General features: G+C 35.8%; 1 protein-coding gene across 10 annotated transcripts in view; it reads right to left on the bottom strand.

Annotated features, from left to right (window-relative positions):
* Positions 1–9,295: 9,295 nt before the first annotated feature.
* BLTP1 (bridge-like lipid transfer protein family member 1) overlaps positions 9,296–27,386 on the bottom strand; it is a 401,511-nt gene continuing 383,420 nt past the window's right edge. For 9 of the 10 annotated variants that reach the window (XM_073017605.1, XM_037991533.2, XM_007999715.3 and 6 more), the window contains 13 exons: positions 27,081–27,260; positions 24,873–25,010; positions 23,863–24,120; positions 22,935–23,085; positions 22,348–22,505; positions 21,999–22,191; positions 21,567–21,784; positions 18,475–18,726; positions 17,634–17,837; positions 15,734–15,928; positions 14,969–15,103; positions 12,175–12,340; positions 9,296–10,019 (listed from right to left, as the gene is read on the bottom strand). In XM_073017605.1, coding sequence (XP_072873706.1) covers positions 9,803–10,019; positions 12,175–12,340; positions 14,969–15,103; positions 15,734–15,928; positions 17,634–17,837; positions 18,475–18,726; positions 21,567–21,784; positions 21,999–22,191; positions 22,348–22,505; positions 22,935–23,085; positions 23,863–24,120; positions 24,873–25,010; positions 27,081–27,260 — 2,465 coding nt within the window. In that variant the 3' untranslated portion in view covers positions 9,296–9,802. The remainder of the gene's footprint in view (positions 10,020–12,174; positions 12,341–14,968; positions 15,104–15,733; positions 15,929–17,633; positions 17,838–18,474; positions 18,727–21,566; positions 21,785–21,998; positions 22,192–22,347; positions 22,506–22,934; positions 23,086–23,862; positions 24,121–24,872; positions 25,011–27,080; positions 27,261–27,386) is intronic. The other variant, XM_073017608.1, reaches the window with a different exon arrangement.

Below are 27,386 nucleotides of genomic sequence, written 5' to 3'. Positions count from 1 at the left end.
TATTGCTTAAAGAATCTAAATTGGAAGATATGGCTCAGATGTGTAGCCAAATGGGATTGCTGATGCTTTCTAAATAGATAATTTTCATTGCAAGCTAGAGAAATCCTGTTGCTCCTTACACCATTACAAGAAAGGAAATCAGAGTTGTATCCTCCTTGCAGGCATCCTCCTCTCAAGGAGGCTTGTTTCAAAAGTAAGAAGTGGAAGAGGTGGAGCTCATTTTCTTGTCCCAGATAACTAGATTAAGTCACTTTTGGGGAAAGTGAGTAAGGGATTAGGAGAAAAATTACAATGTTATTTTGGTGGAAGTACCTCTAAATGGAAACATGAGATGGGTGGTGGCGGGGGGGGGGGTGGGGGGGAAGGGGGGTGAAGGTGCTTATCAGGGAGGATTGATTTAGCAACTTTTGTCTATCCTGTACCATTTCACTTGGTGCATGACTTGGTAATCTGACCAGTCAAGCTGTATTCATTCTGAGAGCCCAACTTTGTTGTTATTACCACTTAACACCACTCTCCTCATGTAGACCACTAGGTATACACCTAACAACGCAGGTCTATTTGCTGTTACAACTGGAAGCATTTTCTCTTTTAGGTTCTTTAACAGTACTTTACTCCAGAAATGCTTCCCAACATCTGATAGTTCTATGAGCGTTTTCCTAAGGGTTTATTACGTATTATTGACTGAACAAGTTGTTTGAATTTGAGTGCAAACCTTTTCTGACTTTGAGTTGCATGACTCTTTGACCTAAACATGTGAAGCAGACAAAACTCACAAAACCAGAACATACTGAGTATAGCTTAGTGCTCATGTAGCCATCTATCAGACAATTTTGGCTGAATATACTCTATGCCTGAAGTCCCAAATGAGAAAAAAATAGAGGTCTGCCTTGACTGATTTTAGAATATGTGCTAGTGACACAGAAAGATGTGTGGGTATCTAGCTCTGTGTGCAGAATACACAAGCATTTTGGGTATGGCACTATTAATTGGCATAAAAATTTACCAGTCTACACAGATAATCAGGTTTCCTATTAAAATTTAAAAGATATCACTCTGTAGTCAAAATGGAGAACGTGCTAAAGCAATTCTACTTAAAGTATAGTGCATGGACTGAGGATACCCCATAAATTGTTACTGTTCTGTGACAAGTACAGAAATTGAGAGTACGTGTTTAGAAATTCTTTATTTTTATTTTACTTTAGGTATTTCTCCTAATGCTGTCCCTCCCCCAAAACCCCTACTCCCACCAGGCCCTGTTGTGTGATGTTCCCCTCCCTGTGTCCATGTGTTCTCATTCTTCAATTTCTACTTATGAATTAGAACACTTAGTGTTTGGTTGTCTCTTCTTGTGTTACTTTGCTGAAAATTGTGGTTTCTAGTTTCATCCATATCCCTGCAAAGGACATGAACTCATCCTTTTTTTATGGCTGCATAGTATTCCATGATGTATATGTGCCACATTTTCTTTATCCAGTCTGTCATTGATGGGCATTTAGGTTGGTTCCAAGACTTTGCTATTGTGAACAGTGCCACAATAAATATACATGTGCATGTATCTTTATAGTAGAATGATTTATAATCCTTTGGGTATATACCAAGTAATGGGATTGCTGGGTCAAATGGTATTTCTAGTTCTAGTTCCTTGAGGAGTCACCACACTGTCTTCCACAATGGTTGAACTAATTTCACTCCCACCGACAATGTAAAAACAGTCCTATTTCGCCACATGCTTTCCAGCATCTGTTGTTTCCTGTCTTTTTAATTATCACCATTCTAACTGGCATAAGATGGTATCTTATTGTGGTTTTGATTTACATTTCTCTAATGACCAGTGATATTGAGCATTTTTTCATAAGTTTGTTGGCGGCATAAATGTCTTCTTTTGAGAAGTGCCTATTCATATCCTTTGCCCACTTTTTGATGGGTTTTATTTCTTGTAAATTTGTTTAAGTTCTTTGTAGATTCTGGATGTTAGCCCTTTGTCAGATGGATAGATTGCAAGAATTTTCTCCCATTCTGTAGGTTGACTGTTCACTCTGCTGATAGTTTCTTTTGCTGTACAGAAGCTCTTTAGTTTAATTAGATCCAATTTGTCCATTTTGGCTTTTGTTGCCACTGCTTTTGGTGTTTTAGTCATGAAGTCTTTGTTCGTGCTTATGTCCTGAATGGTATTGCCTAGGTTTTCATCTAGGGTTTTTATGGTTTTGGGTTTTACATTTAAGTCTTTAATCCATCTTGAGTTAATTTTGTATAAGGTGTAAGGAAAGGGTCCAGCTTCAGCTGTCTGCATATGGCTAGCCAGTTTTCCCAGCACCATTTTTTAGGTAGGGAATCCTTTCCCCATTTCTTGTTTTTGTCAGGTTTGTCAAAGATCAGATGGCTGTAGATGTATGGTGTTATTTCTGAGGCCTCTGTTCTGTTCCTTTGTTCTATATATCAGTTTTGGTACCAGTACCATGCTGTTTTGGTTACTATAACCTTGTAGTATAGTTTGAAGTCAGGTAACGTGATGCCTACAGCTTTGTTCCTTTTGCTTAGGATTGTCTTGGCTATGCGGGCTCTTTTTTGGTTCTGTATGAAATTTGAAGTAGTATTTTCCAATTCTGTGAAGAAAGTCAGTGGTAGCTTGATGGGGATAACATTGAACCTCTAAATTACTTTGGGCGGTATGGCCATTTTCACAATATTGATTCTTCCTATCCAAGAGTATGGAATGTTCTTCCATTTGTTTGTGTCCTCATTTTATTTCCTTGAGCAGTGGTTTGTGGTTCTGCTTGAAGATGTCCTTCACATTCTTTGTAAGTTGGATTCCTAGGTATTTTGTTTACTTTATAGCAATTGTGAATGGGAGTTCACTTATGATTTGGCTCTCTGCTTGTCTGTTATTGGTGTATAGGAATGCTTGTGATTTTTGCGCATTGATTTTGTATCCTGAGACTTTGCTGAAGTTGCTTATCAGCTTAGGGAGATTTTGGGCTGAGATGATGGAATTTTCTAAATATACAATCATGTCATCTGCAAATAGAGACAATTTGACTTCCTTTTTTCCTAATATTTCTTTCACTTGCCTGATTGCCCTGGCCAGAACTTCCAATACTGTGTTGAACAGGAGTGGTGAGAGAGGGCATCCTTGTCTTGTGCCGGTTTTTAAAGGGAATGCTTCCAGTTTTTGCCCATTCAGTATGATATTGACTGTGGGTTTGTCATAAATAGCTCTTATTATTTTGAGATATGTTCCATCAATACCTAGTTTATTGAGAGTTTTTTTTTTTTTTTTTAGCATGAAGAGCTGTTGAATTTTGTCAAAGGCCTTTTCTGCATATATTGAGATAATCATGTGATTTTTGTCATTGGTTCTGTGTATGCGACGGATTACATTTATTGATTTGCATATGTTGAACCAGCATTGCATCCCAGGATGAAGTTGACTTGATCATGGTGCATAAGCTTTTTGATGTGCTGCTGTATTTGGTTTGCCAGTATTTTATTGAGGATTTTCACAGCGATGTTCATCAGGGATATTGGCCTAAAATTTTCCTTTTTTGTTTTGTCTCTTCCTGGTTTTGCTATCAGGATGATGCTGGCCTCAAAAAATGAGTTAGGGAGGATTCCTTCTTTTTGCTATTCATTGGAATAGTTTCAGAAAGAATGGTAACAACTCCTGTTTTTACTTCTGGTAGAAGTCGGCTGTGAATCCTTCTGGTCCTAGACTTGTTGATAGGCTATTAATTATTGCCTCAATTTCAGAACCTGCTATTGGTCTATTCAGAGATTCAAATTCTTCCTGGTTTAATCTTGGGAGGGTGTATGTCCAGGAATTTATCCGTTTCTTCTAGATTTTCTAGTTTATTTGCATAGAGGTGTTTATAGTATTTTCTAATGGTAGTTTGTATTTCTGTGGGATCAGTGGTGATATCCCCTTTATCATTTTTTTTTATTGCATCTATTTGATTCTTCTCTCTTTTCTTCTTTATTAGTCTGGCTAGTGATCTATCTATTTTGTTGATCTTTTCAAAAAACCAGCTCCTGGATTCAATGATTTTTTGAAGGGCTTTTTATGTCTCTATCTCCTTCATTTCTGCTCTGATCTTAGTTATTTCTTGTCTTCTGGAGCTTTTGAATTTGTTTGCTCTTGCTTCTCTAGTTCTTTTAATTGTGATGTTAGGGTGTCGATTTTTTATCTTGCCTGCTTTCTCTTGTGGGCATTTAGTGCTATAAATTACCCTCTACACACTGCTTTAAATGTGTCCCAGAGATACTTGTATGTTGTGTCTTAGTTCTCATTGGTTTCAAAGAACATCTTTATTTCTGCCTTCATTTCGTTATTTACCCAGAAGGCATTCAGGACCAGGTTGTTCAGTTTCCATGTAGTTGTGCGGTTTTGAGTGGGCTTCTTAATCCTGAGTTCTAATTTGATTGCACTGTGGTCTGAGAGACAGTTTATTGTGATTTCTGCTTTTTTACATCTGCTGAGGAATGTTTTACTTCCAATTATGTGGTCAGTTTTAGAATAAGTAATGATGTGGTGCTGAGAAGAATGTATATTCTGTTGATTTGGGGTGGAGAGTTCTGTAGATGTCTATTAGGTTGGCTTGGTCCAGAGCTGAATTCAAGTTCTGGATATCCTTGTTAATCTTCTGTCTCATTGATCTGTCTAATATTGACAGTGGTGTGTTAAAGTCTCCCACCATTATTGTGTGGGAATCTAAGTCTCTTTGGAGGTCTTTAAGAACTTGCTTTATGAATCTGGGTGCTCCTGTATTGGGTGCATATATATTTTGGATAGTTAGCTCTTCTTGTTGCATTGATCCCTTTACCATTATGTAGTGCCTTTCTTTGTCTTTTTTGATCTTTGTTGGTTTAAAGTCTGTTTTATCAGAGACTAGGATTGCAACCCCTGCTTTTTTTGTTTTCCATTTGCTTGGTAGATGTTTCTCCATCCCTTTATTTTGAGCCTATGTGTGTCTTTGCACATGAGATGGGTCTCCTGAATACAGCACATCAGTGGGTCTTGACTCTTTATCCAATTTGCCAGTCTGTGTCTTTTAATTGGTACATTTAGCCCATTTACATTTAAAGTTAATATTGTTATGTGTGAATTTGATCCTGTCATTATGATGCTAGCTGGTTAGTTTGCCCGTTAGTTGATGCAGTTTCTTTATAGTGTTGATGGCCTTTACAATTTGGTATGTTTTTGCAGTGGCTGGTACTGGTTGTTCCTTTCCATGTTTAGTGCTTCCTTCAGGAACGGTTGTAAGGCAAGCCTGTTGGTGACAAAATTTCTCAGCATTTGCTTGTCTGTAAAGGATTTTATTTCTCCCTCATTTATAAAGCTTAGTTTGACTGGATATGAAATTCTGGGTTGATAATTCTTTTCTTTGTTGAATATTGACCCCCACTCTCTTCTGGCTTGTAGGGTTTCTGCTGAGAAATCCACTGTTAGTCTGATGGGCTTCTCTTTGTGGGTAACCCGATCTTTCTCTCTGGCTGCCCTTAACATTTTTTCCTTCATTTCAACCTTGATGAATCTGATGATTATGTGTCTTGGGGTTGCTCTTCTTGAGGAGTATCTTTGTGGTGTTCTCTGTATTTCCTGAAACTGAATGTTGGCCTGCCCTGTTAGGTTGGGGAAGTTCTCCTGGATAATATCCTGCAGAGTGTTTTCCAACTTGGTTCCATTCTCCCCATCATTTTCAGGTATACCAATCAAACGTAGATTTGGTCTTTTCACATAATCCCATATTTCTTGCAGGCTTTGTTCATTTCTTTTCACTCTTTTTTCTCTAATCTTGTCTTCTCTGTTTATTTCATTAATTTGATCTTCAGTCATTGATATTCTTTCTTCCGCTTGACCCATTCAGCTATTGAAGCTTCTTTGTGCTTCACGAAGTTCTCATGCTGTGTTTTTCAGCTCCATCAGGTCATTTATGTTTTCTGCACACTGGTTATTCTAGTTAGCAATTCATTTAACTTTTTTCAAGGTTCTTAGCTTCCTTGCATTGGGTTAGAACACACTCCTTTAGCTCGGAGGAGTTTGTTATTAACCCACCTTCTGAAGCCTACTTCTGTCAGCTTGTCAAACTCATTCCCTCTCCGGTTTTGTTCCGTTGCTGGCAAGGAGTTGTGATCCTTTGGAGGAGAAGAGGCATTCTGGTTTTTGGAATTTTCAGCCTTTCTGTGCTGGTTTCTCCCCATCTTTGTGATATTATCTACCTTTTGTCTTCGATGTTGTTGACCTGTGGATGGGGTTTTGGTGTGGATGTCATTTTTGTTTGTTTTCCTTCTAACAGGCCTCTCAGCTGCAGGTCTGTTGGAGGTCCACCCAGATCCTGTTTGCTTGTATATCACCAGCAGAGGCTGCAGAACAGCAAATATTGCTGCCTGTTCCTTCCTCTGGAACATTTGTCCCAGAGGGGCACTCGCCACATGCCAGCCGGAACTCTCCTGTATGAGGTGTCTGTCAGCCCCGACTGGGAGGTGTCTCCCAGTCAGGCTACATGGGGGTCAGGGACCCACTCGAGGAGGCAGTCTGTCCATTATCAGAGCTCAAACACTGTGGTGGGAGAACCACTACTCTCTTCAGAGCTGTCAGGCAGGGTCGTTTAAATCTGTTGAAGCTGTGCCCACAACTGAATATAACGTACACTTCCCCTGAGTGCTCTGTCCCAGGAAGATGGGGGATTTATCTATAAGTCTCTGACTGGGGCTGCTGCCTTTTGTTCAGAGATGCCCTGCCCACAGAGGTGGAATCTAGAGAGGCAGCTGGCCTTGCTGAGCTGCGGTTAGCTCCACCCAGTTCAAACTTCCTGGAGGCTTTGTTTACACTGTGAGCATAAAACTGCCTACTCAAGCCTCAGCAATAGTGGACGCCCCTCCCCCAACCAAGCTCTAGCATCTCAGGTCGATCTCAGACTACTATGCTAGCAGCGAGAATTTCAAGCCAACGGATCTTAGCTTGTTGGCCTCAGTGGGCATGGGACTCACTGAGCCAGGCACCAGAGGGAATTTCCTGGTCTGCCAGTTGCAAAGACTGTGGGCAAAGTACAGTATTTGGGCAGGAGTGTAGCTTACCTCCAAGTATGGTCACTCACGGCTTCCCTCGGCTAGGAATGGGAAATTCCCTCACCCCTTGTGCTTCCTGGATGAGGCAACGCCCCGCCCTGCTTCAGCTTGCCTTCTGTGGGCTGCACCCACTGTCCAACCAGTCCCAATGAGATGAACCAGGTACCTCAGTTGGAAATGCAGAAATCACCCTCTTCTGCATCAGTCTCGCTGGGAGCCATAGACTGGAGCTGTTTCTATTGGGCCATGTTGCCAGAAATCCCCTAGAAATTCTTATAGCAATTGATGGAATATTGGAATCTAATAAATCAAACCTAATAATTAAAAATTTGAGCTTTATTTTGTGTATTTTAATTTTTTTCATTTTGAGTAATTGTCACTATGTCACTATATTTTACAAGATTATTGATTTATATCATGTTCAACTTTTTTTAAAAAAGGGTTCTTCACTATAGACAGTTTGCAAATAACAGATCTCTGGTAAGCCTAAAAGTACAATGTTTACAGATAGGAAAGCAAAATCCTTTATACACATTGTTTTTACATGTTATTGAAATTTTGCAAGTTATCTGGATGCACCATGTGATGTACTGGAATAGAACAAGGTACGTGATACTCAAAAAATAAGTATAATAGATCACTTGGAAACATTGTAATCTAAGTGGCTGACCACGCTTTTTTATTTAGGAATAAATCTTAAAGATCATCTTTTTTCCCTTTTTCATGGTTGCATACTATGCTACTGAATGGATGTCACTTTTAATTAACCTGTCTTACACTGATGAACATTTGAATTGTTTCCAACCATTTATTACAAAGAATACTACAACATTACTGCAACATACTCCCACAATACTGCACTATTGCAGAATACTGCAAATATACATGCTTGTATAATTATTTCACACACAGAAGTACTGTATGTATGTCCAGTAAAAATTATATGCCTGTTATTTTGATAGCTGTTACTTAATTGTCCTTCATGGGAGTTGTACCAATTTAGTTTCTCATCAGTAGTGCACAGATGTGCTAGTTCTCTCATAGCTTTGTCCAACAGAGTCATAGAGATTTTAAGTAGTTACAGATTTAATTTGTTCTTTTGCTTTTTATAACATTATCACAGTTAGTGCCACAAATAGGGTAAGTTTATACTTGTTATTTTATAGGCACCAATTAAGAGATATGGGGGTGGGATTCAGAGATCAGACAGATGACAGCTACAATGGCCTAGCAGAAAGAATACAAAATTAGGACTGTTAACACTAGGGTTTTGGTTGTGTGACTAAGTTGCTGTGTGACATTAGACAGCAAGTCTTAATTCCCCTACTAACATTTACTAGATCTGTACCCTTGGCTAAGTACCTCAGCTCTTCTGGAGCTTTTGGTTGTTTAATCTGTTAGAGGTAAAACTGTGTTACCTACCTAAATGAAAGCTCTTGCTTTGGTGTTTTGTAACTCTAGCTGTTCAATTCTACTGTTTACCCAATCTTTAAACTGGCCATACTGACTTCGCTAGATTTCAAGCCTGAGGTAATTATAGCTACCTTTGAATATTATTTTAGATCTTGCTATTTTAATTTTTTTATACTTAACGTGTGTACATAATACATATACAATATATAACATACATTATATATAACTTCATACACACAAAAAATACAAACGTGTAAGGAATATAGTATAACAAAAATTACTTGCTGTGAATTTACCATTAGCTTAAGGAAGAACAATACCTAATATTTCTCTTAGGTATTACTAATATACCTCTTGTGTGCCTGTCCCTAATTACATCCTTCCTGAGCTAATTTTTTATAAACATAGTCATCTTTCTGTGTTCATGGGGGATTGGTTCCAGAACATCTGTAGATGCTCAAGTTCCTCATATAAAATTGTGTAGTATTTGAATATAACCTACGTACATTCTCCTGGATACACTTTAAATCATCTGTAGATTATTTGCAATACCTAATACAATGCCTACACTTCATTCATGTGGACTTAATGTAGTACTTCGTAAATACAAGTTTTGCTTTTTGGAATTTGGGTGGAATTTTTTTTTTCCTGAATATTTTCGATCTACAGTTGATTGAATCCACAGAGGTAGAACCTATGGCCCGATTCTAATATAGGTATAAATTATCTTCTATGAAAGCATCTGATCAGCTGTGACACAGGATGGGCATCTATTAATTATAAAAAGGAGAAAAAAGATTCAAAAACGACTACAGACTTAAACCATTATTGTGACTTTATTACAATAGTTAACAATATTTTAGTGGTATACAATCATATCACAATTACTCAAGCTATATACAGACAGGTATTTATACAAGTCTACATTAAAAAAAGAAAAAGCAATTAATGACCTCCCCAAAATCACATTAGCAACAAGATTTTTTTCTAAAAGTTATGGCCAGTTACAAAAAAATTCACAGTTATTCTGCAAACATTTTAAAGATGCAGGAATTGTATTGCACATTATATAATTATAAACCATAAGAAGATTTATATATTTTAATCTAGTTTTTCACAAAATTTACATTATCATGCAATACTTTACTGTACACAGAATGATGAGACTAGAATAAACTGGTTAACTTACAAACTTTTAATTATAATAGCCACAAATTTAGAATTATTTTAAAGTTATATTTAAAATTATTATACTAAAACAACACTCCAGTGTAATAAAACTTAACAGACACAATCATAATTTGTTCAAAGATCAAATTACTTTTTAGTGTTCTTCTTTGTCTTTGCCTTTCTTTTCCTTTTCATCCTGTAGTGCAGTACCGAGCTTTTTGATAAGAACTGACAGAACCTTGTCCAGTGGATCCATGACTCCTCTTTGAAGCCATTTAGGAATAGTAGTCCTAGCATGATGAAAGCCCAATTTTTGAAGAATATAATCAACACCTACTGGATCAATCTTTCTTCCAGTCCAAGAAATTAACCTAAAATAAATATTACAGTTATTATTAAGGAGTGTAATAATGCCCTAGAGCACGGTTCTAATGGTAGGAAAAGAACATCACTAAGCCTTTGTAATATACTCAAGACAAAATATTTTCAGTAGGTACATTTGTATAATTGAGCCCATAATTCCTGGATTCACCATAATAATAGTATTCAAAAAATAATATATGTATGATTATCTTTGACAACCTAAACACAGCAGTAGTGTTTACTATATTTCATCCTGAATAATTTACTTTAGGCCTGTTATACAGTTATCTTAAACATATAAAAAGACATCTGGTTAATTTTAGTAGATTTCATAAGCATGTGGCACAATGGGAAAAAAAGGCTAAAATTTACTGAATGCTATGTGCTAAACATATTTGAAGGGAGAACCATTTTTTCCCTATTCTTGCTATTTCCTTATATGTGGAGAAACAGCTATTACTGAAACACTCCTGGCCACCTTCTGCCCCTGTATGGATGATTTATCCAATAGGCAAAGTTAACAGAGGAAGTAACAGTTCAGTACCCTCCTCCCTGTTGGGAGCCCTTCATTTTAATCTGTTCCTTCATGCCACAGATTTTTCAGGAGCAAGCCGCTAAACAGATTAGCCCTAGAGTATATTCTGTGTTGTCTGTGGCTGAGTACATACATGGAGCTGCTGATTGTACAACTCCTGCAACTCCCTATCCCGCCCTTCCCTGAAGTTCTGCATTGATGCCCTGCAGGTAGGACCAAACCCGAACTTTGTAGAAAGCTATTGTTGCCATATATCTAAACCACATTTTTTGTTATCAGCTTTATCCATATTAATCTCTCCCACTATTTCAACTGGTTCTGAACTCAGGGTGGGGGCTGGGGGTGGTTAGGCATTTATCTCCTCAAACTCAAATAGTTATAAGCATTTTGCGTTAATTAACTCATTTAACCAGGTAATACCATTTTCCAAATTTTTCGTGAGTCAACTGAGGCAGAGAGAACAGAGGGGTCAGGTCTTTTGGCCTAGCTCAGTCAGCTACTATGCAAAAGAGCTGGGCTTACAGCCAGAGCTCTTAAACCATGCTACCACTACACCACATTACTTAACTAGTTACTCTTGATAGTTTGCTAAAAAAAGGAATATAGTAACTATTTTTATGCTCACTTGAAACAATTCATTTTGTATTCAATTTAAATACATTATTATTTAGATTTGCAAATACAAAACAGATTTTACAAACAGTTTTCTGCATTAGGACCTCTGCAGTATTTTAACAGTTAATATTTCTCATGCATATATGCACTATTAGTACCAAAGTGTTTTGCTTATTTAGTTACAACCAATTTTACTGTATACCAATTATTTATTAACACACACAGTCACTACTTTCTGCCTATACAAGAGTCCTCACTGCATAATGGAGATTTTATTTTGGAATTATTTTGTGACATAAATATGTCTGAATAAAAACCTTATCTAAATAAAATCTATATCATTTTGTGGAATGTTGTGCTGGGATGTAATGGATTTTTTTTAATACTGTTATTTCAGGATTCAGACAGTTACAGCAAAGCAGATGAGATGAAAGGAAAAAAAACAGGAAGGTGACCATGACTCAATAAGGGAACCTTAATCTGATAGTGTTAAATTTGAGATTTTAGGCATGGTTTTATAATGCTTAGTATGCACACAGAGGGGCACTGGGACCCTACAGGTTTTATTACAGTGTTATAATATATATCCAGCGAGAAATTAAAATAGTTCCTTAACAATTAAATATGACTTCTACTGCATCTTGTCCTACTAAGTAACAAAACAGTTTACAGTAGCTACCTCATACCCTGAAAATAACATCTTGGTGAGAAGGTGAAAAACTAATGGCAACAGTGGAAGGATAATTATTCTTATATTTTAGTGACTGACAGAATGTCACCCACTGGACAACTCATCAGTGCTGAGCTATTCTCAACATTTGTACTTCATTCACCTTACCTAGAAACACAAAAGCAGAAAGCAGCAGCAAAGACAGCACACAGAAGCTATAGACATTACAGGAGACTAACTTCTGAATACATTTTTTGATAATCATATGTAACTTACATTATTCATAACTTTTCTCATAGTAATCCCTTAGCATATGGGTAAAATGTATATACTCATTACTTACCTAAGAGTAGGTTCTAGATGCCATGTATTGCACATAAAATCTCTCCAGTCCACAGTAGTATAAGTGATGCTATCTTCTCTATCTTTATCAGAGGAATTGTCATCATGTATAATAATTGGACTTTTCTGTCCTGGTCGAGTAGATAAAATCCGAGGTGGAAAGATGGCTGTAAGGAAAATTTAGATTAGTATTATACATTTATCATAAATCACCATAAGAATTAGAACATCAGAATTGGTTTCATTTCTCATTTTATCTGTGACCTGGCCAAAGCCTCATTTAATTGCATTTCTTAAAAAAAAAAAAAAAAAGTTTAAAATAAGCCATAAGTACCAATTATTGATATTTCTTGGAGATAAACAGTGTCAACATTAATGATAAAAAATGCTGAGATCATTGACTTGATAGCAAGCCTATGGCACTGAAATTGATAGCTACAGGTTTCCTAAAGAATGGCTGTAGGCAGTTTTTTTTTTTTTTTTTTTTTTTAACAGCTTTGAGATATAATTCATACACCATACCATGCATTAATTTAAGCTGTGTAATTCAATGGTTTTTGCATGTTAATGGCTAGATGTATATATATTTGAACAGTGGTACTAAAGAGGTTTTTATGTAAGCAAGCTTTTCACCTTAAGACAAGTCTTTTAATTGGCTATAATAATTAAATATAAAGTGGAATCTGAGACATAGGTATTAGGGTGGTGCAAAAGTAATTGCAGTTTTTGCCATTAATACTTTCATATGATCTTATTTAATGAATACAGCTTTCCTCTTAGGGCATTAGTTTCAGTACACAAACTGGATGTAAAATAATTGATTAATTAGGTAATACGTGTTATGTAGCTCTGGTTATAACTTGATTGGGAATAAGCCTCAAAATGAAGCTGTAGTAACCCACTACATAAGAACACAGATGCCCTGTTCATTGAGGCCTGCTCAGTTGCTGGGTCTTTATTACTGGTGCTGGTTACAGTGCTGCAATTTATTTTGATGTTCTCTAAATATGTTGATTCTGGTATAGTCTGACATGCTGTTAAGAATTTTCTCAGGTATGTTTGAGTATTTGGCCAAAACGAATTGCTTGTTGTTTGTAATAACTTTATTTATAATTGAAATCCTCACAGATATATTTTGTTATTGTAAAATCCACCCCCTTTTCCCATTGAAATGTTTTATAACAGTTTATATTAAAACAGTCTTTTTGTTGTTGTTTTTTAGAAATACACATCATTTGTGGCAGACCAAGATCAACACACTATTCCATAAAATGACAAATGTTTCACATCATACCCAAGAGAAACAGATCTGTCAGGTTTTCAAATATAGGTAGACTAGAAAATAATTCTGAACTTCACAGGTTTATCTTGAATCTATTTTTTTCTACATTAAGTTTAAATATTAAGGCACAAAAACAAAAGGATTACCAGTGACTGGTATCTGTTGGGGCTGTATGTGAAGATTTTATCTACTTATATATAATATATAAGATTGCCTATTATACAGTTTCTGTCATTTTACTTGAAGTTTCTACTGAGGTCATATGGATTTCTACCAGCCATCATTATTGATTTTACTCTCTCACTGAATTTTGGGCACATCTCGATTGAATATTAATAAAACAGCATTTCAATGTATGCTATGCTACCTTTGTACTCTTTCAACATGGTCGTTTGATAATTTTTATTTTTAAAATATCTTCAGGACAAATTCTATATTTTTTCCTCATGAAGAAAATGAAACAGTATTATAGTGTGACTTGAACAAATTACATTTATTCCAAGCTATTTATTAGGAAGCACATCTGTGATTTTACCATTGTATATTTATAATGGTGCAATAAATATTTATTGAATGAATAAATGACTATATATTTTGTAAGCATTCCAAATCATTACATTTCAAACTACCTCATTGTTTTCAACAGTTACAGAGTACTATCATATATTAGCTAATTCCATATATTACGGTTGCCATACTTTTTTTTTTTTTTTGAGACAGGATCTTACTCTGTCACTCAGGCTGGAGTGTGGTGGTACGATTATGGCTCACAGCTCACTGTAGCCTTGAACTCCCAGGATCAACTGGTCCTCCCACCTCACAGCCTCCCAAGTAGCTGGGGACTACAGGTATATGCCACCACACCTGGCTGATTTTTGTGTTTTTGGTAGAAATGGGGTCTCACTTTGTTGCCTAGGCTGGTCTCAAAGCCCTGGACTCCTCGGCATCTGAAAGTGCTGGTATTACAGACATGAGCCACTGCCCCCAGTCACCATACATTTCTTTATGGGTAAACATTAAGTTACCAGTGTGTAAACCAGTATTAGAAAGCTCATGAACCCAAATACCACCACTGAGATTTAAATAATTTATGTATTAAAAAGAAAAGGTTTTCTGCATTCCAAACATTTATCAGCTTAATTCAGTTTTCACAATTAGGTAAATAACTCATACTTCTTTATTATGTAGTTATTTCTTTAGTCATTTCACTTTGATTTGCCAGTATTTCCTCACATTTTCCTATTTTTCAAGAACCTCCTATAAGGTCTAACTGAAAATGTACATAAGATAATGTATACAGAAACACTTTGTAAAGTATAAAACACCATTGGTGCTGTATATATAGCAAGTACTCAGAAAGTCTGTGATAGTGTTACTAACGCTATTTACTGATATCTTCAACTCACAGAAGGAGATATATTCCACTCATTTTCTCATTAGACCATAACAATTCATGTAAATGGCACTGACAGCTGCCATTCCTGCAGCCTGAAAGAAAGCGTATTCCACCCACCTTTTTCTTTTTCTTTAAGATAAGCTGACACTAAATCATGAAGAAACATGATGAGCTCAGCATCCATAGTCACACAAATGTGGTCAGTGAACTCTGTCACCACACTACATTCTACTTTTGGCTTCAGGTTGGCATCTGCAATAATATGGTAAAAGATTTAATAAAATGAGTCATCATCTTCCCATTAATAAGGATTTACATAGGTCTGCGTAAATGCATCCACATGAAATGCAACTGTAAAGAAATGAGTAATATCTGTATGGATTCATAGGATGATGATAGTTTGTTAAGTACTTTCCTAGTACAGATTGAGTATCCCTTATCCAATTCTGCTTGGGATCAGATGTCTTTGAAATTTTGGATTCTGGAATATTTGCATTATACTTACTGGTTTTAGAATTCCAATCCAAAAATCTGAAATCCTCCAATGAGCATTTCCTGTGAGTGTCATGTCAGTGTTCAAAATATTTTGGATTTTAGGGCATTTCAGATTTTTGGGTTGGCGTGCTCAACCTATATATGCCATTTATTCCTCATAATAGTCCTATAAATGAAGTCCAATTATTCTTCATTTTACTGAGAGAGAGGTATAAGTTCGTTAAATAATTTTCCAGAGGTCATATAGCTGATAAGAAAATAAATCAGCTTTGCCTAGAAAATCAATTTCATTAGATATTAATATTTTAAAAAATCCATGGGAAGAAAGCAGTAGTTTGAAGTACCTTTAGAATTTTCTTATTAACTTTCAGTTGTTTTTCTACATACCCTGTAATGAAGGCTCCTGTGGTTCTTGAACATGAATGGATTTAAAGTCAAGCTGCATCCTTGGTAATGCAAAGATAGTCTCTGTTTCATGGTTGTAGCTAGAACCTCCTCTGAATCCACTCAACAAACTAGAATTCTTCACAGTAGTGCTATTCTCAGTGTTGTTAGCATCAACATTACGAAGTAGATTTAGCTCTACATGCATAATGATAGAGAGTCAAATTAAAATCATAGGCCACTATAATATACAGAACTATTATTTCAAAAGTTGGAAAGAATCACATTATATATAGAGATATAGATACACTACATATATATGTATACAGATATATACATAGATATATATGTATATATACACACATATATATGTATATAGATATATGTAGTATATCAATATCAGTATCTCACAGTTGTCAAGACCAAAGCTTTATAATGGGATTTGTATAAACCGAATACATTCTAGCTTTGGTTTCTGGGATTTTAAAATGAATATTATTCTTAACTGAATTCATGTCTGAAGTTGGAATTTCACTAATCCCAAAAGGCTCCATAGATTGAACACTTCACTCTTACAGAATTTGAGATTAAATAGGATCCTGGTCTTGAAATCAGGTAGAAGTACTGATTTCCCCCAACATATGTGCTATGATTAAACTATAGATCTTAGTTTTATAAAGATCTTTTATAGATCTTAGAATTATAATTATTTTTCTTCAGACAGCAGTTCATTATGCTAATAGATGCTTTAGAACACTCCAGCCATAAAGATCCCCCTTCCCCCAAATCCCTGTTTGGAAGGTAAAATAGTCAATACAGGCATAATCTTCTGATTCACTTTCTTATTCTCCTTTGTTCTAGGAACATTTTTAACAGGCTTTATTCAATCTGTGAGATGGCCTATTCCATGGTAACTGTTCTCATGGGGCCTAATCATCATCTTTTCCATTTTGAAAAAAGGTCATTTTTAGCTGGGCATGGTGGCTCATGCCTGTAATACCAGCACTTTGGGAGGCTGAGGCGGGTGTATCACGAGGTCAGGAGTTTGAGACCAGCCTGACCAACATAGTGAAACCCTGTCTCTACTAAAACTACAAAAATTAGCCAGGTGGGGTGGCACACACCTGTAATCCCAGCTACTCAGGAGGCTGAGGCAGGAGAATCGCTTGAACCTGGGAGATGGAGGTTGCAGTGAGCCAAGATCCAGCCTGGGCAACAGAGCAAGACTCCATCTCAAATAAAAAGAGAAAAGGTCATTTTTATGTAAAATACTGGAAAGTCTCATCGCCTCTCACTCTAGTCAGCTTTCCAATACACAGAGATAATTGGTAAAAGCAATACTATAAACCCAAATCCCAAAAGCACCACAAAATAAGTTATCATGACCACACTATCACAAGACTGTTGTATCTAATCAAATGAAAAAAAAAAACAAAAACGAACAACAACTATCAAAAGCACTTTCTTTTAAACTTACAACTTGATAGAATCATAATATTTGGTTTCATTCTGTTCTAGCTATCTGAACTTTAAGTTTGTGGTATTCCACTATTTAGTTGTTTAACAGCCTCCCCAAACCTCCATTTTTTAGCATTACTAGGAAAATATTTTTCCAGAATCATTTCCTAAATATTTTCTAAAATATTTCTCAATGTAATAAACTTAATTTCAAAGCCAATTTTATTTAGAATGTTTTCAATTACATCTAAAATAATTTGAGTCCATGAGATGCCGCATTACCAGGGTGGTATTAAATAATTATTACTTGTGTCAGCCAGCAAGATTGAAATGAAAATTGTTTAAGGAAATGAAAACACCGTCTCCATTTAAATTCTAAACACAGTGAACAGAATCCAAAATGGAAAAAACAAAATAAATCTCTCTAAAGACTCAAAATTTTAACCTTCATTCCTTGTGGCTGTAACATAATTGAACCATTCTTTCACACTTGCTACTCCATGGGGTGGATTTTCATGGCGACGCCTTGTTATCTTGGTTATTGTTGCCATAGGACTTTCCAAAGCACCACATGGTTTGGTAACCATAGTATTATGACCCAGATGAAAATCTAGTGTTTGTACAATATATGTAGAATGATCACTGGAGCCTAGAACAAAATAAAAATACTTTTTAAAGTAATAAACCATATTTAGATTCAAGATGATAACTGTGGCCTCAGAGCTATAAATTCAGTTGTCATATATAGGAAGGCTATAAAAATGAAGAATAAATGAGGATTAAAACCAAATAATTCACAAATAATTCTTCTATTAGTGGTAACTGGATTTGTCCCTAGTTAGATGAAGAGCATCAAACATTTTTTTCCCTCATAATGTAGAAACCACCAAGTGGAAAAGTAAAGCTCAAAGGAAATGGGTTTTTCACTGTATAGATAAAAGCACAGCCTTGCCTATATATTTTATAAGACAGTCTTGACTGGCAAATAATTTCCACACTACCAGTATGTTGCCTTCACTTCATGTTTTTATAAGATTACAGTAACTATTACCATGACTGTGTTTAGCCACAGCAGCAGAAACTTTAATTGCCTAAGAAACATGGAGTAAGATGGCAAGTTCAGAAATTAACATGTTCCAGACATTATAAATATTGACTCACTGGCAGTGAACTCCTTAACATGTCAGATACATGAGAACAATCAGAGATGGATTTCAGAAATATAATTATCATTTATAGTCATAACAAGATAGGAGAAAGTAAAAGCTAGAAATGCGTCAGTTTACCATCTTCCCAGATTTTCTGAGCTTCAGTCCAAAAAGCAATATTTGGTTCTTCTAAATGAAAAAGGGCCCACGATTTTGAACGGAAATTTGGACCATGAAAACATGCCAGTGTCATATGATTTCCATGTAAGCTCATTGATCCTCCAAATTGCATTCCATCTTCTGGTAATGGAATCTGAAATAAGGATATGTGGCATCCTGATACCACCTTCAATACTCCAGGCCAGTGTCGATGATGTGCTGCATCAAGCACTGCAAGAAAACCACAAAACACATAACCTGAAGTGCCTAATGAGTACCCTTGAATAGGGTAGAGAGAGGCAGCAAGTGGCTACTTTCTACAGTCTCAGGTAAGGGATGAAAACAGTGTACAGTGCCTGTTTAACATTAAGCAAATAGCTAATAAAGAGACATTCTAGGAAAAGACGCTGCATGAGGATGGATATAGCTAAGGAAAGCAGTAACTTGCTAAAAATAATTTAAACTAATATATCTGAGGCTGGGTGCAGTGGCTCACGTCTGTAATCCCAGCACTTTTGGAAACCGTAGCAGGTGGTTCACTTGAGCTCAGGAGTTCGAGACCAGCCTGGCCAACATGGTGAAACCCTGTCTCTACTAAAAATACCAAAATTAGCTGGGTGCGGTGGTGCACGCCTGTAGTCCCAGCTACTTGGGAGGCTGAGGCAGGAGAATTGCTTGAACCCAGGAGATCGAGGTTGCAGTGAGCTGAGATCATGCCACTGCACTCCAGCCTGGGTGACAGAGTGAGAACCTGTCTCAAAAAAAAAAAAAAAAAAAAAAAAAAAACAGGAAAGAAAAAAAAACAAAACCTAATATGTCTGTAATGATTAATGTGTCACAAAGTACTTGCATGAAATTTTATGTAATTTCTTATTATAACTCTGTAAACTAGATATTTCATCTTGACTGATTTCAAGTGAAGAAGCAGAAGAACAAAGAAGTGAACCAGTAACTGGAAGACCTAGAAATCAAATGCATACCCCCTTATTTTAAGTACTGCTTTTAAACTCTTATATTCCTTTGCTACACAAAGCAAGGTCAGAGGGCCAGCAGAATCAGCATCACCTGGGAGTTTGTGAGAACTGGCAACTCTTAAGTCCACCTGTGCCTACTATATTAAAATCTATATTTCAGTAACATCTCCAGGGGTTTCAGATGCATGTTAAAGTTTGAGAAGCACTAATCAAACATACAAGGTATATTTTCCATTTTTTCCAATAACGTTCCTTTTGGCTGTTTTCCATACTTCTCACCCATAATCCAACCAAAGATCATGAATTGCATTCAGCTATTATGTTTTCCTTTGAACAATTCCTAAGCCTTTATGTTTGTTTTTTGTGACGAGGAGTTTTTTTGAAGAATCCAGGCATTTTGCAGAACATCCCTCAATTTTTATATGCCTAATATAAATTCTAATGTAAAGGAAATACATGGACTAGAGGAAAAACATAAATGACAACACAGGAAGTAACTGAAAAAGATTTAGAAGGTAGGGCATTCTTTAGGACAGTTGGCTACATCTCCTCAACAAGTCAATTCATATAAAAAATGAACTGTGCTAAATTAAAGAAGGCAAAGGAACATAACCACATTTAACCTGTGATCTTGGATTGGATAAACTGGTTTGGACAAAACCATTATAGAGGACATTTTTAGATCAATCATGGAAATCAGTGTGTTTTGAAAGCTAAAGGAGATAATTAGCAAAATGGAAAGTTGGAGATTGTTGACATACAAAATGGTATGAATTCTGATATTTTCTTAAAATGTACACATATATACAGATACATAGAAAAATATCTGGAGGTATATGCTCTAAGGTGTTCACAGTGATGTCAGAGTGGAACATGATAGTTTTATTTTTTGCTTCTCTTGTGTATTCTAGTTTCTTTTCAATGTACACATATTACTTCTGTGATAATAAAGTTATTAAAAAGCTATCCTCATTCTGACTGCTTCTCACCACTTACACCTCTGTCATCCTAGTGAAAGCCATCATTTCTTGCCTGGACTCTTGCAATGGCTTCCTTACAATAATGATGTAAATATGTATGTAACAATGGTAATGGTAACTATTGCAGTGGTTTCCTTCCATTCTTAACTGCCTATAGTCTGTTCTTCACACAGTACCCAGAGTGAGCTTTAAAAGGCAGTATTTTTTAAAAAGGTAAATCAGATATCAGATCTGTTTAAAACTCTCTGATAGCTAACCATCATATTAAAAATCTTATCTGGGGTATACCTCTGTGAATTCATGTCCAGCATTTTCGTACTTGCTCATTTCTGTCCCAGCCACAGTGGCAACCTTAATGATCCTTAAGCCAAGTTTGTTCCTACTAGGGGAACTTTGGACTCAGTATCCCCCTATGCCTGAAACTCTCTTCCCCCACATCTTAGCCTTGTTCTTTCATTCACATTTCCACTAAAATGTCACTTCAGAAAAGGCCTAAATGATCACACTTTCTAAAATAGCTGTCCTCACATTTAATCATTCTCTATATTCTTCCCCTGTTTTGTTCTTTTCCTTACTAGCACTTCTCTCTAACTGAAATTATCTTACATATTTAGTTAGTAAATTTATTAGGGTCTTTCTCTCCCATTAGAATCTATGCTTCATGAGGGTAGTGATTCTGTCCATCACAGTAGATCTCCTGTGCCTAGAATAGTGCCTAAGCACATGGTTGTAGCTTAATAAATATTTGCCAATTGAATTACTAAGTGAAAATAATGATCTGCTTAATACCACTCACCTAGTAAATCCAAATTGAGATATTCTGACTCCATAGACATTCTAAACTAAAACATGATATTGTCATAAACAGTATTCAAGAGTGTGGAGTGAGTGTGGATGCAGATGCACTGCAGCAGAGGGAAGAGATAACAAATGATGTCTTCCTAAATAATGGCCTCTAATTCCATTGGCAGGTAGAAAATCTGGCCCTTTGCTAACTGAGTGGGATAAAGAGCCTGTGGGCTATTTTCAAAGTAGGGCATACAGATTATTATTTTAAATTAAGAATGTAACATAGTGAAAGATAAAGCATATATAAAAGCTTAATTCTAATTCTTACATTGTTCTTGTGAACTCTTTTCTAGGTTGCTAGTCATTGTCTTTGGCGGAAGATAAGGAACTGGTCCCCAGGTAGACAGAGCTCGTTTGCTGGTATCAAATTGTTGTGTGAAAAATTCCTGGAGTTTCATTCCTATTTTTATCAGATCTGGTGTGGTTGATCTTGATATCATTACTTGGAAAATATCCCACTTCAAATCTCCATGGACAAAAATCTCACTAGAGCATGAAACAGAATCTTTGTCATATGTCTTACAGGAGATACTCAAAAAGTACACGAAACATTTTCTTGCCCCACCCAGCTTTTTAATTTGTATTAATTGCATAATAAATAAGAGTTTTATAAGAAAAATTGCTATTTTCTCACCAGATGATAGACAATATGTTGAGAACAGTCATGTAAATTGTCCAAAAAGCAATCCTTAATAAATACCTTTTATCAGTTATGCTTGAATCCAATGTATTATACAAGTTTACTTTCCATTCATCCTGAAGCTTAAGATCAGCATTACTGAAGATGCCCATGAGGATACTTGAGCCCATGTAATCAACACGAGCTTCAGTAGAACCCATAGTAATCTGAATTTTGTGACTGGGTTGCTGATTTGGATGTTCAGAAATATGAGCTAAAATAGAAACAATAATTTTCACAGACATGTCCACAGGAAAAACTCATGACAGTCAATTTCCAAAAGCGTTTTGATATCTATCTATCTATCTATCTATCTATCTATCTATCTAACTTAAGGCTATGTTAGATCAGTTGTAAAATTTCAACATACCAACCATCTCCAAAGCATTGACATCTATGGTCCCTCCAACTACTCCTCCTTTAGAATCTAATTGTGATCTTCCCAGACCAACAGACATGCTAATCTCTCGATCACGATTACTTCCTACTGACAGACGGCCCTGGCTCTTCAAACCACTAGTTGTCCAACTAAAAAATGAAAAAAAGGTTATTAGATATATAGTTTCCAGTGTCATGAATTAAAGCAGGATTTAAATTAAAAAGCAGTTAAATCAGTTTATTTAAAAGGTCAAGTTTGACAATGAAACAACATACTTTTTATAAAAACTATGTGGTAAATATCTTAATATTAACATTGATAATGAAGCTTTACTGCTTGCTAGATAATTACCCTGTTCTCTTTATAATTGATTCCCTTTTTATAGAACATATATTTCATGCTGTTTTATATTGCAGTATCCTTAGAATTAAGCCATTTTCAGGATAAAACATTTTATATCATTTACTATCTTTTTCAAATATTTAGCATTCAAAAAAGGTTCTGAATATCTTTACTACAATAGAAGAAAAATTACAAAAATGATTAAATACAATTTCCTTTGTATCTGAATAGCTTACGTTGTATTTCCCATTACATTACTCATATTCATTTGAACGTTTAATTGCTTCAAGTTGATAGCAAACACGACAAGTGTTTCCCATGGGGTCCCTTGTTGGCTTGCTGCTTTGTTTGATTTGTTAAAAGGAGTTGATGTTTTTGAAAGTGAATCTAAAAATAGAAAAATCAAATACATGTTCATTCACATAAATGCCAAGCTAGTCACAAAGCAAAAACTATTTTTATCGCTATAATCCATAGAGTAAAAATATAATATTCTTGTATTAGAATCTAATGTTTAATAGTTATATTGCCTCTAAAATAATAGTTACCATTTACTAAATGTTTATAAGTGCTGGCGGCTTTACCTCTTGAAAGCTCATAAAATTATGTATGGCCCCCATTTTATATGAGGAAATTTTGGTGTGCATGGGATATAGCAGCACAGATCATGCATCACCCTAGGATTTTGTTTAACAAAGAAGAAAATCATAAGGTGCCAAATACAGGACTCAAAGGCAGAAACCATTCTGAAATGCAGACGCCGGTTGGGGTGCCTGTTTTGTGTTCTTATGGACTTAGTATGTATCTTGAATCCTGCATTTGCTCATTGTATTTTAATCTTTTGACAAGAATTACATCATTCATTTTTATACAGTCAGGCACAAGTACAAGCCCAAAGCCAAACCCATATGGAGCACACAAACAATATGCTAATTACTATTCCCTTATCCATTTGCAAACCTACTGGCCATCTAGCTGTCTTGATGGCAATACTTTGAAATGTTTGTTTTGTTGTTTTTACTGTGTTTGGGGATTTTTTTTTTTGACGTGTCATAAAAACCTCAAGAGTATATTTTCCTATAGTTAGGGCTGAAATCTGAGAGTAACTAAGAATTTATCCTGAGAACACTGTAGGGCTACTGATAACAAAAAGAGCAGTGTTACCTCTTCGAGGAACTGAAGAATCAGATACACTCCTTGATCTTATGGAAGCTGGGGATTTTAGGCTCTGTCCTACTGTCCCTGGTGACATGGTACTGTTTGTCATATGCTCATTGAACACATTAGGTGACTGAGGCATGTGGGTGAAGGAGGCTGACTGACTTGGCTGCTCCCAGGTCTTGCAGTAAGCTTTTCTTGATGATTCAGGGGAAAGGTGCTGGCTTACACCTTCAATGGAATCTGGTGTCCCTGGGCCAGACGCTAGTAGAAAACAAACAAAACAAAAAATCCAAAGTAACAGGGTAAAATCCCTATGTTATAAAATAATTTCCCCCATCCATCATTTCTAATCACATTACATATTTCTTCTAGTTCTGTATTTAGCAGCTGTGCAGCAATTTACAGGTTGCAAAGAACATTCCAGTATTTTGTTTAAACTCCATGAAAAGAGCAAAACAGGAGCTCTGGTCCCAGTTTACAGGTGAGGGAATACACTCAGACTTAGGGTTTCTCATATTTACCTCAGTATGTAACTGACTCTACTTTTCATTTCCAAGAATCTCTTGATTTCATTACCTACAACAATATCTAAATCCAGCAGACAAATGCAGGCAAGATAGTAACATGTTCCCAGCATCTTCTGTTTCCCATGCTTAATTAACCATGATTAACTTGGATATTTAAAAGGATTACAAAGTAATCATTATAGAATAAATGTACTAACAAATTTACTAATTTACAAATTTACTTATTTGTTAGGAGAGTTATAGAATAAAAAGTCAGCTAGAATGTAATCTCAAAGAAGACAAGACTTTTTGTCTGTTTGGTCCTCTGATATATCCTCAGTGCTAATATATCCCTTGTGGTTGGCATACTAGAGGGGCCCAATGGACATTTCTTGAATGATTGAATGCGTCACATGATACACCCTACCAAGTAAGATCACGTTTGTGTTATCAATTGTAGGTCTTGCTGCTACTGTAACCAAAATTAAAATTACATAACAAGCTTACTTGGCAAATTTATAGTTTGGTCTCCAAGGAATAGACGTCTTGCAATACTTCTTCTATACCATGCTCTTGGAAATGCCAGAATTTCACTGAGTCGGCGCATATCATATTTAAACGAGGCAGACCCTATATCACAAACAGCTGATACATAAATAACATTTGTTAGTACAGATTTCTAAAACCTTTAATGTTTTCACATGCTAGGTATAAGACAGGGTTATTATAAACCTGAATTATACTTAAGTTACATATTATGATTAGTAAGTGACGTGTTCTTGCACAACTTACAAAAACAGCACATTCTAACATTGTTAGTACCATTTCCCTTTTTTGAGGTGATGGCAAATTGGAATTCTATTATCACTTTATCATGAACTCCTCAGAGAAGTTCTAAAGATCAGTCTGATAGCCAGCTTTCAATTTTAATACAACAGTCTTTTCTATTATGGAAAATGAATAATCAGGATAAGCTGATATACAAATTTTCTCAAAAGGAATTGTAAACCAAATAGCTGTGTGGCAGGGACTACTATTTTCTTATCAGACTAATAGCAGTGACTTTAGACAAAAAACATTTTGATGGCCTTCTTCCAGAGTTCTGCTCTGGAGCATTCTTCTACTCCTGTTGTATGTGCTCTAATATTCTTCTACCATAGTTTCTATAGGGTTTACACGCCAATGACTCCCACAGCTAAAACTTCTGTTTTTGTCTGAGCCCATACCTACATAGCCATAGCCCCTAAGTCAGTTGTCTACCAGAACCTTCCACCTAAATGTCCTATAGACATTTCCTTCTTTATTTTCTAAATTAATGGCTTCACTGCTCCTTCAGTCATCTAAGCTAAAAGTTTGAGGCATTCTTGTCTCCTTTATTGCCCCTAATACAATTTGTACTCAAGCTTATGGATTCTCTTCTCTCTCTCTTCAACCCACTCCTCATTCCCTTTTCTCCTTTTTTTTAGTGCCACAGTTCATGCTCTCATCTGCTATTGCATGGTCTATTTCAGCAGCCTCCTCAAGCATCTTTTCTTTCCTATCTTTAAGGCTACCATCAACTCTCTAAAACACCATTCTGAAGCATCACCCCATTTCTTAACCTGTAATGGCTTCTCTAATGGCTTTTAACACAACAATTCTGCTTATGCCGAAATAATCAGAACCCAATTCTTTAGCTTGGCATATGATATGAGTCCTTACACAATCAGGTCCTATTTTATCAGCTTTGCCTCTAGCCTCTCTCTTTCTGGCTCCATCTACTTTGTACAACCAATTAAATGTTCACTAATACCCTATGCTTTAGCCACAGCAAATCAAAGTATATGATCCAGCAGCATACATTTTGATGCTTCTGTGCCATTGAATACCATGTTGCTACCTCCAAGAATATTTCTACTCATTTTTCAAAATGTGAGCCAAATAACATTTCCTATGTGAAGCCTTTTCTGATTTCTCATACAAGACAGAATTTATTGTTTCCTCCTCTTTATATAAAGCTCCATTATAGCATTCATTATCCTGGACTCATTCATTTGTCTACACATAAGACCTTGTTTTATTCATGTCTGTTCCCCTCAATCACCTAGCAATCTCAGGTGAAAGTTTACCCTAAAATACAGGCTTAATATATATTTGCAGAATATTGGGTTAAGTGAACATACTGTATTTATTTTATTCATAATTATGAGAGCTTTTACTCAGTATTCTGGATTCTTCAGAATGTCTGTTTGCATTTAATTTTTAAATACTCAAATCACAATGTAAAGGAAATGAATGATTTGCCCATAGTTATATAGCTGTTTATAAAACCAGCAATATATATGCACACAATTCAAGGTCTTCTGACGTCAAGTAAACATTTTTAAACATCACTCATCCCATTTTAGTGTTTTAAGCATTTATAATTAGAAAAACAAAAAGAAACTGTACAATTCATGGTGGATAAAAAGTGAAGAAAAGAAGCAACTTTTACTGATGTACCTATTGGGCATATTTGGCCCTTGGATGATATGTCTATTTATCTAGAAATTATATTCCTAACATTGATTACTTGGATTGAGACAGTACCATAGGCTGGGCATTCCTCTCCTTTATATCAACTTATCACTGAAAGCTTAACATTAAGTGACTTAATACTTAAACACTACTAAAACAGAGGCCATTATTTAATTTTGGAAAACAATATTTTAATTTAAAAACTATAAAATTGAGTACCAGATATATTTATTAATGTAGTGTCCATTTTGCTTGTAGACTTGTTTACAGACTGACTTTCAAAAAATGAGGCACCTCCTGAACGCCTGATCCGTGACAAACTCACTTTTACAAACTCAAGGTTTATACTGAGTGAATCTTTTCGACCAGTGACTGAAGTGGGCTCCTCATCCACATTCCCTTTAAAACAAACAAACACAACCCCCACATCTATGTATACATATGTACACACAGTTGTCTAGTTAAGTGAAAATTATCTAATACACTGTAATATGCCATGAATTAAAATCACTTGAAGTAAAAATT

Source organism: Chlorocebus sabaeus, chromosome 7 (assembly GCF_047675955.1).
Source record: "Chlorocebus sabaeus isolate Y175 chromosome 7, mChlSab1.0.hap1, whole genome shotgun sequence".
Classification (NCBI taxonomy): domain Eukaryota; kingdom Metazoa; phylum Chordata; class Mammalia; order Primates; family Cercopithecidae; genus Chlorocebus; species Chlorocebus sabaeus.
The sequence above is the reverse complement of the archived record's forward strand: the minus strand, read 5'-3'. Positions and strand labels throughout refer to the sequence as shown.